Here is a 16,209-nt window from a genome sequence, read left to right as displayed (position 1 = left end):
AATTAGTGACAGAACGAGAGGGAATGGCTTCAAGCTCCAACAGGGGAGGTTTAGATTGAACATGAGGAAGGAATTTTTCACTGAAAGAGTGGTCGGGCATTGGAACAGGCTGCTCAGGGAGGGGGTGGAGTCCCCATCCCTGGCTGTGTTTAAGGGCTGTTTAGATGCAGTGCTGAGGGACATGGTGTAGGGGAGGACTTTGTAGAGTAGGGGAGATGGTTGGACTCGATGATCCCAAGGGTCTCTTCCAACCTCAATGATTCTATGATTCCTTCTCCCTCCAAATCCTTTTCTCTACTTCCAGGTAAAATACACCTCATCCACACGTGCCCACCTCGCTTCTCTTTGCTGTCTCCCTGCTGCTCCTCGCCGTCTCCTGAGGGTCCCACAAAGGCCAGAGGCACACACAGAGGCCAGTGGTGCCCTGATCAGCTGAAACAGCCTGGCCAGCAACGTGCAGGTGCTGCAGACTGCGTGTCCTCAGCAGGGATGCTTGACATGGCATCGCCAATCAATAGCGCCGGTTTGCAGGACACTATTTAGAAATAGGGTCCTGGACAACACACCAGCTCTGGCAGCCTGCTCACCTGTGGATTTCCATTTAACTCAGCCCTGTCATCTGCCAGCTAATTGCCTTACGGACTGCCACTCACAATTGCACTTCTCTGAGACTGCTGCATCACCACCGAGTTTTACCATTTCTGTCACACTCACCTTGCAACTGAAGTCTGAAATTCTAGTAAAGGTTGGACCAGATGATCTTTTGGGATCCCTCCCAATCTGGGCTGTTCTACCCAGGACACAACTGTGACTCCTCACACCACCCGACTGAACCTAATGCATTTGAAAAGGCTTTTCAATACCCTGGCCCAGTCTGGGGGCAGGTTTTCATGACCCTGATTCATAAGCAGCAGTACCTTAAGAAGGCTGAGGTTTGGGGTATCAAAGAGCATTTGAAGAGCATGTGAAGAGCATTTTTCCCCTCCCTCCTTTCCATTTGTCAGGACCTCATGGGATACTGGAGAAGAAAGCAAAGGATCCAGTTTTCCTACGTGACTGCTGTGTGAGTGTGCCTCCAGGGAAATGGGGGAACAAGAACAACTCGATGTTTATCGGCGTTTTCCAGCCAGTTCTCATGGACCCATAAGGACAAAGACTCACTGGAACTCCAGCAGCAGCAGCCTGGGACTCCAGCCCGTACCTTATCCAGTTTGTCCACGCTGGAGCAGATCGTTCGGAACTTGCTGTCTGGGACACCACAAACTGCAAACATCCCATCGAGGATGCGCCGATCGTTGACCTGGGGGAGAGGGAGCAAGTCATTAACCATGAACTCAAACAGACGCTTCAGCCGTGTCCGGTTTCTCTCCTCTCTAGATTCAAGTCTCTTCCCTGTTCCTGGGGAGCTAAGCTGCCCCCCTGCCCACAGCAGGCAGCTAACACAACTGACTTCTACTGAGCCTGGGTAGAGCTCTCACCTTCTTCTTCTACAGCCACAGGCTTCTCCACTCAACAGAGAAGAAAAACCAACGGGGCCTATGAGAGCCACCAAGCTGGTGAGGGGCCTGGAGAACAAGTCCTATGAGGAGAGGCTGAGGGAACTGGGCATATTTAGTTTGGAGAAGAGGAGGCTGAGGGGAGACCTCATTGCCCTCTACAGCTCCCTGAAAGGAGGGTGTAGAGAGGCAGGTGTTGGCCTCTTCTCCCAAAGGACGAACGACAAGACCAGAGGAAATGGTCTGAAGTTGGGGCATGGAGATTTAGATTAGATATTAGAAAGAACTACTTTACTGAGAGAGTGGTCAGGCACTGGAACAGCCTGCCCAGGGAGGTGGTGGAGTCACCATCCCTGGAGGTATTTAAGAAATGTATAGACATGGCTCTTCAGGGCATGCTCTAGTGCCCAAGGTTATTGGTTTATGGCGAGGTGTTGAGTGTGGGGTTTAGTTGGTGGGTGCGGTGTTTTTGGTGGGCGTTTGGTGTGGTGTGTTTTGTATTTGTTTCGTTGGGTTTTTTTTCGTTGTTTTTTTTTTTGTGGTTGGACTTGATGATCTCAGAGGTCCCTTCCAACCACTAAGATTCTGTGAAATCTGTGACTTCTCATGTGGGCACGTAAAAACAGCTCAGGAACATACCACAGACTAAGGAGATGAATTCAGTGAGTTATTCTGCTCTCTCGGTCTAAGAACATCTATTTTAACATAATTAAAACCTCACTAAGGATTTTTTTTTGTTTTTTGATAGTATAGTTTAATTATCGTCTGTAATAGTAGGTGATTGAGGCCAAAGGTTGAGCTGGATTCAACCTTTCCATGGGTAGTGAGAACATATAAAATTAAATTAGACAGAAAGACTGCTCAGGAGTTTGCGATCCTCCAGCACCAACGTGAATGGGACAGTAGCTCATGGAAGACAAGAATAACCGCAGGCAGGTTATTCTGCTGTTCCCTGCTGCAGAAGTGCCTTCTCATTGGCAAATACATCTGCTTCACCACTGCAAACACACAGTAGCTGGACAGGCAGTTCTGGACACAGCTCTTCACCTCATCCCAGATGGGTTCAAGGGCAGGTAACTGCTCCCCTTCCCAGTGGAGGCTGCACATCAGAGCACAACACCCAGCCCACACTGCTCCCCTCCCTGGCAGAATTCAACAATGGTCCAACTCTGCATCCCTCTCAGAGGTCCTACCTCCCTCTCAGAGGTCCTACCTCCCTCCTGTACATCAGGCACTCCTACCCATCACTCTTCTACACCTTTCCCCATCCTGGAGGGGTTCAAGGCCAGGCTTGACAGGGGTTTGAACAACCTGGTCTAGTGGGAGGTGTCCTTGCCCAGGGCAGGAGGTGGGTCTGGATGATCTTTAAGGTCCCTTCCACCCAAACCATTCTATGGTTCTGTGATTCCTGCCTGACCTGCACCGTTTGCTGCCACACCGAAGTAACAGGTGTTTTGAAGCAAACCACAAGCTCAACCTACAGCAGGGCACCACTCTTCTTCTGGAAGAGGCCTCAGGCCCAGAAAGGATTTGGTGGGAAGGCAGGAGTCTGCAGACACCACAGGGCACACTGAGCAGCCATCCTCATGAAGGGGGCATGAGGAACCAGGACAAGGCAGGGACCCTGGGCCAGAGCCTGCGTTTTACTGCAGGCAGTGAATGAGACAGTCACCGGGTAGTTGGCGGCTGGATGTTTTGCAAGGGACTGTGGTGAGTGCTAGAGAGAACTCTGCAGACTGCAGTCTCAGGAAACCTCCTTGCATTCCCAGCTAAAGGCAAGTCTGAGCTAAGGTCCAGCCTTTTAGTGTACACACCAGGAGGAGGCAGAGAGGGGCAACGAACTGTGGCTTCTGGGTCAGGTGTTAGAGTGGGAACAGGTGCCGCTGCATAAAACTACAGGAACAATGTAGTTGTTAGAGTCTTCCAACTCTAAAAATTCAGTGAAATTCAGTGAAACAACCACTGCTTCCCACTGTGGCACAGAGAAACCCGCCCACTCTCACCTTAATGAGAAAGTCCCCGAGCTGCAGGTCACTCAGGATCTCGTGCACGATCTTCAGGCACTCGGCGTCGGGAATCATCGGGTCGAACTGCCCGGCGATGTCAAAATCCTGGGGCACAGGAAAAGGCAGTGAGCAATTTATGACAGGACAGGGCTTCAACTCTGCTGCTAACAGCAGTTTGTTTACAGAAAGTGACAGAAATGGGTGTAAGGAAGCGCTAGCGCTCTCCAGGAGGACCCAGATGGGGCAAGAGGAGGTGTTCAAGGCCAGGCTGGATGTGGCCTTGAGCAACCTGCTCTAGTGGGAAGTGTCGCTGCCCATGGCAGGGGGTTGGAACTGGATGATCTTTGTTGTCCCTTCCAACCCAAACCATTCTATGATTTTAAGATGTGGGTTATGACCCTCTCTCATGGCAGGCGGCAGTGGTCTGTGTCCACTGCACTGCAAGGAGCCTGCACACTGTGTGGTGACCAGTGCAGGCAGTTTGTGAGAAGCTGTTCTGCTTCTGGAGGTGCGTGACCTGCTCCCTGCCTCTGACACAGCAGTTTACTGTGTGATACGCTTTGAAACAGAGATCCCTGACAAATGACAGCAGAGAGATCATCAGCAGTAAATAAATAGCACAAAGGAACCGGTAAAGGGAGGAGAAAACGACTTATTATTTGGTATGACCTAAATGCCACGTTTCATCTTGATTCTTAGGATATTATTTTTTTAATACACATGCCAATCAAGTTAATGATCAGGGAAGAAAACAACAGAAGCAATCTCAACTGAGGCAGAACCAGTTTGAACTGCCAAGACAGGAAAAGAAATCAGAACGCCTGAGTGGTCTCCACCAGAGATTACCAGATGGACTAGCACGTAGGACTAAAGTACAACAGCAAGATGTTTTAATAGGCTGGTACCCCATGATTGGAAAATAGCAAAAACCCAACATCAGTGTTTAGAGAGAAATAAAATACAGAAGCAACAAGAGACCTCTTATTCAACTCTCATTTATGAGTCCCCAGATGCAAAGTCTTCAGTGATATTTTGAGTACAAGAATCATTTTAATTAAATGGGTACCTTTCAGCTTCACTAAGCTTCCAAAATAAATTAGGGCAATGGAGGAGGAAAGAGATAAGATGACATCAGTTAATCCCCAATGAGCCAAGTGCAAGAAAGGCTGATGCAATCCCTGGGGAAGTTGGGTGAGGACTGGTACAGTCAGGAAAGTGCCGCTACCGCTGCGCATGGCACAGGTGAAATCTCACTGAAAAAAACCCAACTAAGGGCTGGTGTACATTATATTTAAGAAAAGATGCAGACAAAGCTTCTGGACTGAGCAAAGAAGCAAAGCATCTCCAGGGAGAGAAGGTAACGGAGCTTGATTTGCATGGCATAAATAAGGAGGGGATGATGTCTCTAAACACTTCCCAAACGTTTATCTGGGAATGGGGAAGAATCCACATGAAGGGAGGACAGCTACCATTTGAAGAGCTGCACTGGCACAAGGAGAAGTAAACTATCAGACACAAGTAAAAGTAAACTATCAGACATGGGTAAGTTTATCCTGGGTATCAAAAGACTATTTCTAGCTACCCTAGGAGTGAGAGCTTGGAATAGTCTTTCAGATGAGACAAGAAGCAGAGACCCCAAGTTATCTGGAAACAGGAATTCACCAAGCTGGAGCTGGAAGGCATCCACTGGGGTTGTATGCTGAATATTCTCAAACAGGAATTTGGAATATGACACCTTGGGGATGGTGTTATTACAGCAGAACAAAGCCATTCCTTGGGGCTACCACACTCTGAGAAAGCCACAAAGGAAATTGCTTTCTAACCTGTTCTGTAATTTCACCTCTGGGTTTTTCCCTTCCTTTGAAATAAAGATTGACTAAGTACGGGACAGAAGCAGCATATCCTACAGTTGTGTCGCTTCCCTGGTTCCAGTGTCCTGCTCACGTACCTGGGAATGCAACTGTTGCCAGATTTGGGATCAGAAGGAGATTCTTTCCCCTGCACCAGGCTGGGAAGCACTGTGGGATGGAGCAAGGAGCCCTCTCCACAGTGTGAAGCAGACCTGGGGGCAATATTACAAAGTTCCCCAATACACCAGCACCCCATGTCCCAGCCATCATCCTCACTCTCCCACTGTCACACTGATTTTCACACCCATCAGGGCATGCTAAGGAAATCACTGGATCCTCCTGAGCTTTCCACAGCCACAGGGAAGGCCACTGCAGGGTAACACAGCCTTTGGTCCTTCATTTTTATGGTGCTATGTCCCCACAAGTGCTGCCCAACCTACAGCCCTGATGGCCAAACTCACACACTGGTAGAACTCCCTGTAGCGGCCCCTGGTCATGGCCGGGTTGTCCCGCCTGTAGACCTTGGCGATGTGGTAACGCTTGATGTTGGTGATCTTGTTCATGGCCAAATAGCGAGCGAAGGGCACCTGAGATGGTAGGGTTAAGGATGGGAACAGGGAGGGATGACCTCACCCAGTTATCAGTCACAGGCAGTGCTGGGTCCTCACTATCTCCCCAGCACCCAGCACAGTGTGGCGCACATCCGCGGGGCAAAGGAACTGCTAAGAGATGGCTAGACTTGCCACAGCTCCCCATGGTCTTCACAACTGCCCAAGATACAGCCCACCAAGCTGCCACTGAGTGTCCCTTCAGGCATCTTCCAGGACCACCCGAGGTTGGATTTCGGTCTTACGTGGGCTGTGTACCCTGGGCACCCTGCTGAGGAGAAATCACACTCCACAGATCTTCCTTCCCTCCCCGTACAAGTGTGACTTTGCCAAACGGAAGCAACGTCCAGAAAATAAATGAGCAAGGGTTCTGCACTCGCTGAACCATGCTCCCTGTCAGCCAAGGGACTGTCCTCCCTCCTCATCCCTTGCCCTCTGGACAACGATGCCCCAAAAGGAGATGACAAGACCCCTCAGCAGTGGCTGTGGCAGGATACTGTCAGGTCATAGCGCAGGGACAGCAGCTCTCCTCCTTGATCTTTCAGGTCATAGATGAGCTTTGAGTCTTCACCATATTTCCCCGTCAGCGTCTCCTACAACAAAAGGACACACAAAGAAACAGTATCTTCAGTGACAGGGCATCAGCCCTAGAAGATGCAGAAAACACGGAGAGAAAGGGAGGACATGGAGGAGATGGAAGAAGAAAACTCAGCCCTCAACACATGGCAAGCTTTCAACTGCAGAATCTCATCCGCTCAGCCGACGTGCTGTGTCCTCACTCACCTTCAGCTCAAACACTGGTGTATCAATGACTTCTGCTCCATGGCGCTTGAAGCAGGTGATGATGGCATTGAAGACTCTCTCACGAATGGCCATTTGCTTGGGGCTATAGTCCCGTGTGCCCTGGGGCCAGGTAAGGAAAAGAAAAGGACACGTTGGGTTAGAGGCATGCGGTGGAGAGAGATGTCAGAGGTGACGTGAAGAAGCCATCATACTATTAACAAAGCCAGAGAGAACAGGTCCAGACACCAGATATCAGGAGAGGTGGTAAAAAGCAGCACCAAAGAATAGTGGAAAACATCAGGACACAGCTCAGACATGCCAGAGCTAAATCTGGTTCAGGAGTTTCACTACGCAGGAAACAAAGGAGCTAACACAGATCCAACACTCAGAGGGTTCAAAATTTCCGAGGACGACAACGCAGCTTGGATCTGTCCACAGCTCTAAGCCAAATGTATCAGCCAGACCCTGGCACAACGAGCCACTCAGGGGTGGAATCAGAGGACAGGCCTGTTCAGAAGCTGTGAAATAACCAGCAGCTCTACAATTTCCAAACACATACAGAGAAAAATCATCTTTTCAAAGCGCAATACCTGCAAAGTGCACATCTACCGTGTGATGCGATGTGCTCCCTTTCCATTTCTTTGCTGTCAAGAGTCACTGAATTATTCCGATGACCGCCTTCAGGCTCTCAGCAACACATCAATCCCTGCTAATTAACTAGACCTCCCCCTTTCATTTTTCTAGGGATTAGCAGTAAGGCAGGAGGGAGCAGAGAGCAGGTCCTGGGTAACACCCCACCTGCAGGCTGCAGAGCACAGAGCAGATCCCAGCCGTACACTGACATCAATCCCTGCTAATTAACTAGACCTCCCCCTTTCATTTTTCTAGGGATTAGCAGTAAGGCAGGAGGGAGCAGAGAGCAGGTCCTGGGTAACACCCCACCTGCAGGCTGCAGAGCACAGAGCATATCCCAGCCGTACACTGACGTGGCTGACACCAGCTGGAAGCTCAGGCTGCATTTCCCTGGCACTCACAGAGCTGCAAAATCCTCTCTCCATATCTTAACACCCTGAAATACCCTTCCACTTCCCAGGTCTCGCATCACAATTACATTTACCAAAAGGAAATGGACAAGGAGAGTTTTGAGGTATTTCTTAAACCAGTGGCATTAACACAACCTGGTTTATTTGTGAGGACCATTCATAACTGTCTCCACACCACAGCATGGAAGTGCAGTTGGCCTCTAATCAGCTGACAGTGACAAAACACTCAAGTTACAAAAAAGTGCAGCATAAATTGCATTACGGACACTATTTTCAGGGGCTTGGGGACTGAAAAGCTATCCCTGAAGGAAAGGTTCTTCTGCAAGAGGACACAAATAACATCAGCAGCTGGCCAGACCTGCTCAGTCAATGGGATTACCCACTTCCACAGACTAAAGCAAGACCAAAAGCCACAAGAGCTCTCTTGCTCCTCACATTTCAACATGTGCTGAACATTTCTGGCAAGCACTGCCAGGCATCTGAGTTTCTTTGGCTGCCTTATGCTTTCTAATTCCCCCACAATGAGCCTCACACCAGCAGAGCCACACTTCACACCCAACCAGCCAGGAGCTCCATCCAGGTTAAAGGGAACAGGACCTGCTTGAAGATCCTTGATCCACAAGAGCTAATGCTGCAGGGACTAGTGGGGTCAGTGCTACAGGAGCTGAAGAGTTCCAGCCCTAAACTCACTGGGGCAATGCAAGTCATGACCTTACTTCAAATACCACAATCCAAGCAGATAAGAGACCTCTCACACTGGGCAGCTCTGATAAAGCTTGCCCAAAAGGGAATTTAATTTCCTGACCACACCAGCTAGTGGGTGGCTCGTCACAGACGCACCAGAAAGTCTTTTAGTAGGGTATCTGGGCCAGATGCTGTCAGGGATATTTCCCCCACTCTCTCTCTCCCGTGGTGCTAAAAGTGAAACAGAAATGAGAATAAAGACAGAAAAGTCTGTGCTGAGGTTCTGCAGGGGCAGGTGTGCGGGGGGTGCCGTGTGTGTGCACAGGAGCAGGTGATGCACACAGAGATACACGTGAGTGTGTGCGCTCGAGGAAGTTACCTTCGGGGTCTTGAGCACAAACTTGTGTTTTCCCTCATCTCCTCCCAGCTGCGCCTTCATCTCCAGGAGTTTTGCCACCTCCTTTGCAATCTGGGGAGGGAATAAGGAGGGAGTTGGGGGTAAGCCTACCTGCCAGGCCCAGCCCACAGGCCTTCCCCAACACCTTCAGCCTCAACACCTTCAGCCTCAACATTCCCAGTACACCCAGACTCCCCAGCCTCAGTACATACACTGTTCCCTGTCTCCAACAGCAACCAGAGGGGTACTGCCTGCTCCTCTCCGGTACTCCCCACTTCTGCTGCAAGAACCCCAACCTCAGCACCTCCACCACCCCCACCACTCTCTAACTCCCACAGCCTCCATTACCTTCAACATCTGCCTCCCTGGCCAAGACACCTCCTGTCCTACCAGCCTCCACACCAGCCCCAGCACCACCAGCTCCTGCTGCCCACTGTCAGCAGTCTCCAGCACCGTCCTCCCAGTCCTAACATCCCCAAGCATCCTTCTCTCCAGTCTAACACCAGTGTCACCAGTTTCCCCAGACACCTCATCCCCTTGGCTCTCCAGTCCAGAGCGGTACTCCCATCCTCCCCAACACCTCTCTTCCCAATGCCACCACCCCTAGCCCAGCAACACTTACACCAATGCTCCCAGTTCCCTACAGCACCATCCTTCTAAGCCCAGCAACCCCAAACACACCCTGCTCATCCCAGCAGCCCTCTCTCCAGCCCAGCACCAGCAACCCCAGTTCCCCCCAAGCCCCTCTTCCCCATACCAAGATCCTCAAAGCTCCAGCCCTCTCTCTCCAGGCCAGTTCCCCTGCTCCCAGCCACAGAACCAGAGTGCTGGACGAGACCTTATAAATCATCCAGTGCCACCCCCTGCCCTGGGCAGGGACACCTCCCACCAGCCCAGGTTGCTCCAAGCCCCCTCCAACCTACCCTTGAACCCCTCCAGGGATGGGGCAGCCACAGCTTCTCTGGGCAACCTGGGCCAGGCTCTCACCACCCTCACAGCAAAGTTCTTCCCCACAGCTCATCTCCATTCTCTGCGCACTGCGCCCCCCGCGCCTGCGCACTGCGCCCCCCGCCGGTTGCCAGGGCAACGCGCCCGCGCCTGCGCAGGGCCGGGCCGGGCCTCGCCTCAGCGCCCCGCGACGGCGGCGCCAAACGCTGAATAAACGCCGTAGGGTGGGGTTTTTGCCCGTTGTGGGAAACGAGCTAAGTTTTGCTTCAGCTAATTGATATATTCTTGTTAGTGTGTCAGTACTAACAAAGGTGTCTTAGTGATAGTAGAGTCTAATCAATTGCATCCAATTAATCCCCGGAAATTAGATCTCCCCTGGGTGACCTAATAGCGGCCTTCCAGTACCTGAAGGGAGCCTACAGGAAGGCTGGGGAGAGCCTGTTTACAAAGGCTGTCAATGACAGAACGAGGGGTAATGGCTTTAAACTGGAGAAATGCAGATTTAGATTGGATGTTAGGAATAAATTCTTTCCTGTGAGGGCTGTGGAGCACTGGAACAGGTTGCCCAGGGAGGTGGTTGAGGCCCCTTCCCTGGAGATACTCAAGCACAGGCTCAACGAGGCCCTGGACAACCTGGTCTAGTTGGGGGTGTCCCTGCTGACTGTGGGGAGGTCAGACTAGATGGCCTTTGGAGGTCCCTTCCCTTCCGACCCAGATGATTCTATGATTCTATGAAATGCCCTTGGTCTGTCCAGGGATCCTTGTTGGCAGAGCGTTATCCAGGGGAAGAGAAACAGACTGGAACACGGCCTTCGACACAGGAACCCATAGGGGAAGGGAGTATCAATAAGGTCAAAGAAACTGGCCTCGGGCAGTAAATCTGCCAAGTAGATGGTAGCAAAGACTGTGAAATAATGTGTAACGTAATCAACTAATCGAAGGCATGTCTAGGATAATGATTTTGTAGAATAGGTGTATGTGTGCCTTATATGGGAAAAAAGTGCGAACTAAACCTGTAATAGGTCAGGCGGTCGGGAAGAATGTGAGCTCCAACTTCTCAGCCCCTGAGAAGAGAGACAAACTCAGACAGATGGGATAAGGGTATAAAATACCTGAAAGCTGAAAGATCAGCGTGCATCTATTTTTGGTGCACCCGATTCAGCACTGTTTCATATTAACAAATTTTTTTTAACCTTTGCTTCAGCAACTTTGTCCTCTTTAAATTCTAAGATGTGAGTCAGTGTTTCTCATGCTGTCATTTTGTTGTTTTTTTTTTTTTTTTAATGTATAAAAATACAGAGTTCCTCCACGCTCACAACAGCCGGAGCCTGCCTGCCCAGCTCCCCGCTGCATCCCTCCCCGAGGGGGCCTGCACTCCCCACACTCCGGTGCCAGGGGCCGGGCTCCCCGGAGCACATCCATCCCTGTACCCGATGGCAGCCTGGTGATGCCCTTGCAGTCCTTGGAGGGGACAGAGGGGCCTTCCACTGCCACCCTCTCCCTCCATGCCGAGCCTGCAGGTGCCCAACATGCCACAGATTCCACCCCCCAGCTCCAGAGCTCAGCCTCATCCTGCTTGAGCTGCCCCCATGTCACCTGTGCCTGTGCCACCAACACAACTGCCTACAGGGGATGGGAACAGCTGCACAGGCACAGGTACCACAATATTAGGAACCCACGAGTCTGACCCATCCTTCAGAGCAGTTAACCAGAAGGTTAACCTCATGACTGTCCCGTCCATAACCTTTAAAACCTGCTTCCTTCTTTCCAAGCATGTGTTGACACTGCCTTAGCCCAAGCAGATGAGCCTCAGGTGACCAGACTTCAGCAGGAAGCGAATGGCTAAGGGTGCTGGAGGGTTCCAGTTGTACAGTTCGGTCAAGCAGCTCTGGCCAGAGAAGTCCTATGGCTCCAGCCTTCTCCTGATCTCATCAAGCAGCTTTTCTCTTGGGATATCAACCTACAAGGAAATGGAGAGAAGGAGGTAGCAGCATTGGAACCCTGAGCAATGCACCCTTCAATCTGGCCCCAAGGACCTGCTGTGGGTACCAACGTAGTTTGTGACCCAATAGGTCCATCCTGCAACTCCCCAAAGGAACGTCACTGAGGGAAACCTCAGAGCCTTTCAGTAACCTCTAGATTTTTGGGAGCGCTTTTGAAACCCAGTGTAAGATGGCATTCTCACCTCCTGTCTTGTTGCGACATCTCGCAGCTTGACGACTCCATCTGTCAGCTCTTGCTCTCCTACAATGGCAGCAAGGGGGATCCCCATGTCCTCACAATACTGCAGCTGCTTCAGCAGTTTAGGATCCTTCTTGTAAAACATCTCTGCCTAGGAGAGAGAGGAACAAATTTGCTCTGATGAATCCTGGAGCAAAACAGCCAGCACCAAAACCCCACAGAAAACTCTGCCTCATTATTCCTGCAGCAAGCAATTGCCTTTAGTGGTCTTGACTGTTCTCCTCCTCTGCCTGCTAGATCTCAGACAGGCACAGATCCTGAAGAGACACACCACCAAAGGAGTTGGTTTTGCTGTGCTGCAGTTCCCTTCAGGCTCTCCATCCTTCAAGCCATACCAGTGCCAAGCCCAAGTCCTCATTTTACCTTGATCCCTGCGTCCCACAGCTCGGAGATGAGCTTCAGTCTCGCAGCGAGTAAGTGTTTCTGAGGTGTAGCCACCAGCACTTGTGTCTCCGTCGTTCGAAGTTTCTCCCCAGAAGCCTGCAGGGACAGACGCGCTCGTGAGAGTGACAGGCTCTGAGGGAATCTGCAGCTCACAACAAGCTCAGCTCGCCTTATCTTCAGACCTTAACTTAGCTCCCCCAAACAAGCACGCTTAAAAGCTAACTGTCACTATTCAGTGAAGGTTACTGAGCAAGGCTAACCTTCCAGAAGCAAAAAGAGTGCACAGACAAGACAATCTGGGCACATTTAATGAGTCCCCCAGAGAATCTGCATTGTCACACGCTACTTAATCGTGTGCTGCTGTTCCCATGGGACCTTGGTCTTCCTTTCCCCCCCCTGCCCCGGGATGGGACCTGGACAGCTTTCTGATGCCTCCTTTGATTCTTCCAGTCCAAAGACATTGCTTCAGCCTCGCTTGTTATGAATTACAAGCTCAGAACTAAATGCAGAGAGATGGATTTCCTCACAGGCTTTCCTAGGGCTCATTACAGAGTGAGCGCCACAGCTGTTAACGAATTCATCACTTCACAATCCCCAGGACAGAAAACTTCACAGGCAAGAGGCTGGGACACAAAGATCAGAGCTAGGACCAGAGCTCAGGGCCTGTCTCTAACGATTCCTTGGCGTCTGCTACAAAATGCTGCCCTTAGCTGCCCATGGGCATCCCATCCTGGTGGGACCCTGGTGGGCTGCAGAAGAGGGCTCTGTCTTCTGTGCATGGACACACAGGCATGAGAGCACTCATCTTCTCCCCCCAAATGCTCTCCTCTCAAACACTGTGGAGCTGTAGAGCTCTGTAGCAAACAATAGACAGCTCCTAGAGCCCTGCCCCGTGCCATGTGCCACCAACCTTCACTCTCTGCTCTAGGATGGAGAAGATCCGCTCGATCCCAATGCTGACCCCCACACAGGGCACCTTCCGGCCCTTGGGATCAAACATCCCCACCAGCCCGTCGTAGCGGCCGCCTCCAGCCACGCTCCCAACGCCGACCGACTCCTCCACGTGGTCGTTCTCCTGCTGCAGCAGGACAGCCTCAAAGATCACTCCCGTGTAATAGTCCAGACCCCGCGCCAGGCTCAGGTCAAAGGAGATCTGTAGGACACCAGGGAGCCCCGTCACTGGGTGCACTCGGGGGGGCCCTGGGCTGCACCCCCTCCTGCCTCCGCAGCTCCTCACCTTCCCTGTGATGCCAAACAGGGTCAGGTACTCAAACAGCAGCTTCATGTCCCCCAGCCCCTCCTTGGCCAACTTGTTCTGGGACAGCTTGGGGTCCTGCAGAAGCCGCTCGATCAGGTCCAGGCCACCTGTGGAAACAAGATATGTCTCAGGGCAACCAGCAGAGCAGCACCCACGGCGATGGGCCCAGCCTGGACTTCTCTGTCACTTGCCCTGCCCGGAAGGACAAGGCCAAGGGCTGGACACTCCAGGTGCTCACCGTGAAGCTGGACATACTCCCCGATGCGATCCGCAGCCTCGGGGGAGAGCCCCTTCTCTCCTACCATCTCGCTCCTCACTTCTTCCCACGGCATCTGTGAAGAGAGAGAAGATCACCCACTGCTTCAGGGTTGTGTTGTCTCCTGGGGAAGGTCTCTGGTGGCCCTGCCCAGTACAGATTAACAGACGTATCTGCCCTCAACACACCTTTACATGGCAACACCCTGTCATTGTCAGCATGGTTAAGAGGTGCATGAGAGAAGCAGCAGATCAAATGCTCTCAAGAGCATGGTCGTATGGTCATGATTCCATTTCTTGTACCTCTGCACAGCCTGTTTGTTTCCCAACCCTGCAGTCAGCAAAGGTGCCCAAAAGCTTGAAGCCCTGGGACAGAGTGGCTGGAGAGCTGCCTGGCAGAAAAGGACCTGGGGGTGTTGGTGGCCTGTGGGCTGAACATGAGCCAGCAGTGTGCCCAGGTGGCCAAGAAGGCCAACAGCATCCTGGCCTGTATCAGGAACAGCGTGGCAAGTAGGACCCGAGAGGTGATTGTCCCCCTGTACTTGGCGCTGGTGAGGCCCCACCTCGAGGACTGTGTCCAGTTTTGGGCTCCCTACCATAAAAAAGACATTGAGGTGCTGGAGCGGGTCCAGAGAAGGGCAACAAAGATGGTGAGGGGTCTGGAGGACAAGTCTTATGAGGAGAGGCTGAGGGAACTGGGGTTATTCAGCCTGGAGAAGAGGAGGCTGAGAAGAGACCTTATTGCTCTCTACAACTACCTGAAAGGAGGGTGTAGAGAGGTGGGGGTCGGTCTCTTCTCTCAAGTCACAGGCGACAGGACAAGAGGAAATGGCCTCAAGTTGCCCCAGGGGAGGTTCAGGTTGGATATTAGGAAAAATTTTTTCACTGAAAGGGTTATCAGCCTTTGGAATGGGCTGCCCAGGGAGGTGGTTGAGGCCCCATCCCTGGAGGTGTTCAAAAGACAGGTTGATGTAGTGCTGGGAGGTCTGGTTTAGTGATGGTGTTGCTTCTTGTTTGTTGTGTGGGTGTCTATTTTTGTCAGTTAGGTTGACAGTTTGACAAGATGATCTGTAAGGTCCCTTCCAACCTAGAAGATTCTGTGATTCTCTGACAAATACTTTGGTTTTGATTTCTGGCCAGAATCGACCATCAGTACTGTAAAAGCACCGAGTCTGAGAGATATCTTGCTGCTGTGGTTTCCCTGGGCAGGTGCTGAGGCATAAACACCAGTCAAGAAAGCGTTGCTGGTCATGCCAGCACCTGGGAAGGTGTGAGGAGATGGGCAACACAGAAGCCCAACGTTAAGCAGAACATGCTGCAGCTTTCCCACCGACCAAGTGGTCAAAGAGGACCAGAGACTTGATCACATCCAGCTGCACTGAGATAAATCATAAGATTTAGGTATGAAAACAGGGAAATTACCCCACTCTAAAAAAGCCCAGTCCTCCCTTCCTATCGCTTTTCCACACATACACAGCCCCAAAACCTACACTTTGGACTTTAAGTGAGCCTTCCTCTAGTTGACTTGATTTGATGAGGCCTCCGAGGGAAAATGCAGCTCATCCTTGAACAAAGCCAAGTGAACACAGGAGATGAGACACAAGGCCCCTTTGTTTAACAGGGTTTCACAGGAGAGTTAAGAGCCTTCCTGTAAGCAGTCAGGCCCCAGCATCCCCCACATGACTCTCAACACAGAAATTCACCTCCAAATTCTGCTTTGGATCCCGAGCCAAGAAAACTGAGCTTTTAGATTGCACTTCATTTTAAGATTCCTCTTCCTTAGCTGTTAGCGGAGGGCTGTATACACATTTATAGACTGATCTCCAGCATCTTTTTATCTGACTAGGGCCTACATTCAAGACAATCAGCTGCAAATAAAAAGCTGTACCTACACCGACACCTTTCCCTCCTCCCAAAGGGCCACACAATCCCCCAAATCCCTTAGAGACCTTCACAGCAGCCAGTGCTCCCGAGGCACCTTGCTGAGTGCAAACCCTGTGGGTCCCTCCTGCCTGGTGTCCGACAGGAGCAGCTGCACACAGAGGTGGTTGTCCTGTGTCACACCAAACCTCAGCCCAGCCACACGAACAGCGATGTCTACACACAGCGTGTTTTATAAAAAATACCTGTGTTACACACCCAGAGTCAGCAGAGGTGGGAATGAGGTGACCAGGAGATCATAGAATCACTGAGGTTGGAAGAGACCCTTGGGATCATCGAGTCCAACCATCTCCCCTACTCTACAAAGTCCTCCCC

At 51.4% G+C, this 16,209-nt stretch overlaps 2 protein-coding genes across 2 annotated transcripts in view; both read right to left on the bottom strand.

Moving 5' to 3' along the window:
* LOC106898425 (histidine--tRNA ligase, cytoplasmic) overlaps window positions 1–8,945 on the bottom strand; it is a 16,858-nt gene extending 7,913 nt beyond the window's left edge. Inside the window, exons 1-6 of the mRNA XM_014959664.1 lie at window positions 8,850–8,945; window positions 6,744–6,863; window positions 6,458–6,553; window positions 5,814–5,939; window positions 3,500–3,607; window positions 1,202–1,300 (exon numbers count right to left, since the gene is read on the bottom strand). Of these exons, the coding sequence (XP_014815150.1) occupies window positions 1,202–1,300; window positions 3,500–3,607; window positions 5,814–5,939; window positions 6,458–6,553; window positions 6,744–6,863; window positions 8,850–8,909 (609 nt within the window). The 5' untranslated portion in view covers window positions 8,910–8,945. The remainder of the gene's footprint in view (window positions 1–1,201; window positions 1,301–3,499; window positions 3,608–5,813; window positions 5,940–6,457; window positions 6,554–6,743; window positions 6,864–8,849) is intronic.
* A 2,153-nt stretch (window positions 8,946–11,098) lies between these two features.
* LOC106898428 (histidine--tRNA ligase, cytoplasmic-like) lies at window positions 11,099–14,080 on the bottom strand. The gene is made up of 6 exons (XM_014959666.1): window positions 13,937–14,080; window positions 13,678–13,805; window positions 13,351–13,593; window positions 12,420–12,536; window positions 12,001–12,147; window positions 11,099–11,775 (listed from the first exon to the last, which is right to left on the bottom strand). The coding sequence occupies exons 1-6, from the start codon at window positions 14,028–14,030 to the stop codon at window positions 11,719–11,721; spliced, it is 786 nt and encodes a 261-aa protein (XP_014815152.1). The 5' UTR covers window positions 14,031–14,080; the 3' UTR covers window positions 11,099–11,718.
* Window positions 14,081–16,209: the final 2,129 nt, after the last annotated feature.

Source organism: Calidris pugnax, unplaced genomic scaffold (genome assembly GCF_001431845.1).
Source record: "Calidris pugnax isolate Ruff unplaced genomic scaffold, ASM143184v1 scaffold418, whole genome shotgun sequence".
Classification (NCBI taxonomy): Eukaryota; Metazoa; Chordata; class Aves; order Charadriiformes; family Scolopacidae; genus Calidris; species Calidris pugnax.
Note: the sequence above shows the minus strand (reverse complement) of the source record. Positions and strands in the feature narration are given on the sequence as shown.

Coding starts and splice junctions, on each gene's coding strand:
- LOC106898428 (XM_014959666.1), bottom strand. CDS start 14,030: ATGCCGTGGGAAGAAGTGAGGAGCGAGATGGTAGGAGAGAAGGGGCTC. Junction 13,806..13,936: donor GGAGTATGTCCAGCTTCACG/GTGAGCACCTGG, acceptor TTGTTTCCACAG/GTGGCCTGGACCTGATCGAG. Junction 12,148..12,419: donor TGTGGGACGCAGGGATCAAG/GTAAAATGAGGA, acceptor TCTCTCTCCTAG/GCAGAGATGTTTTACAAGAA.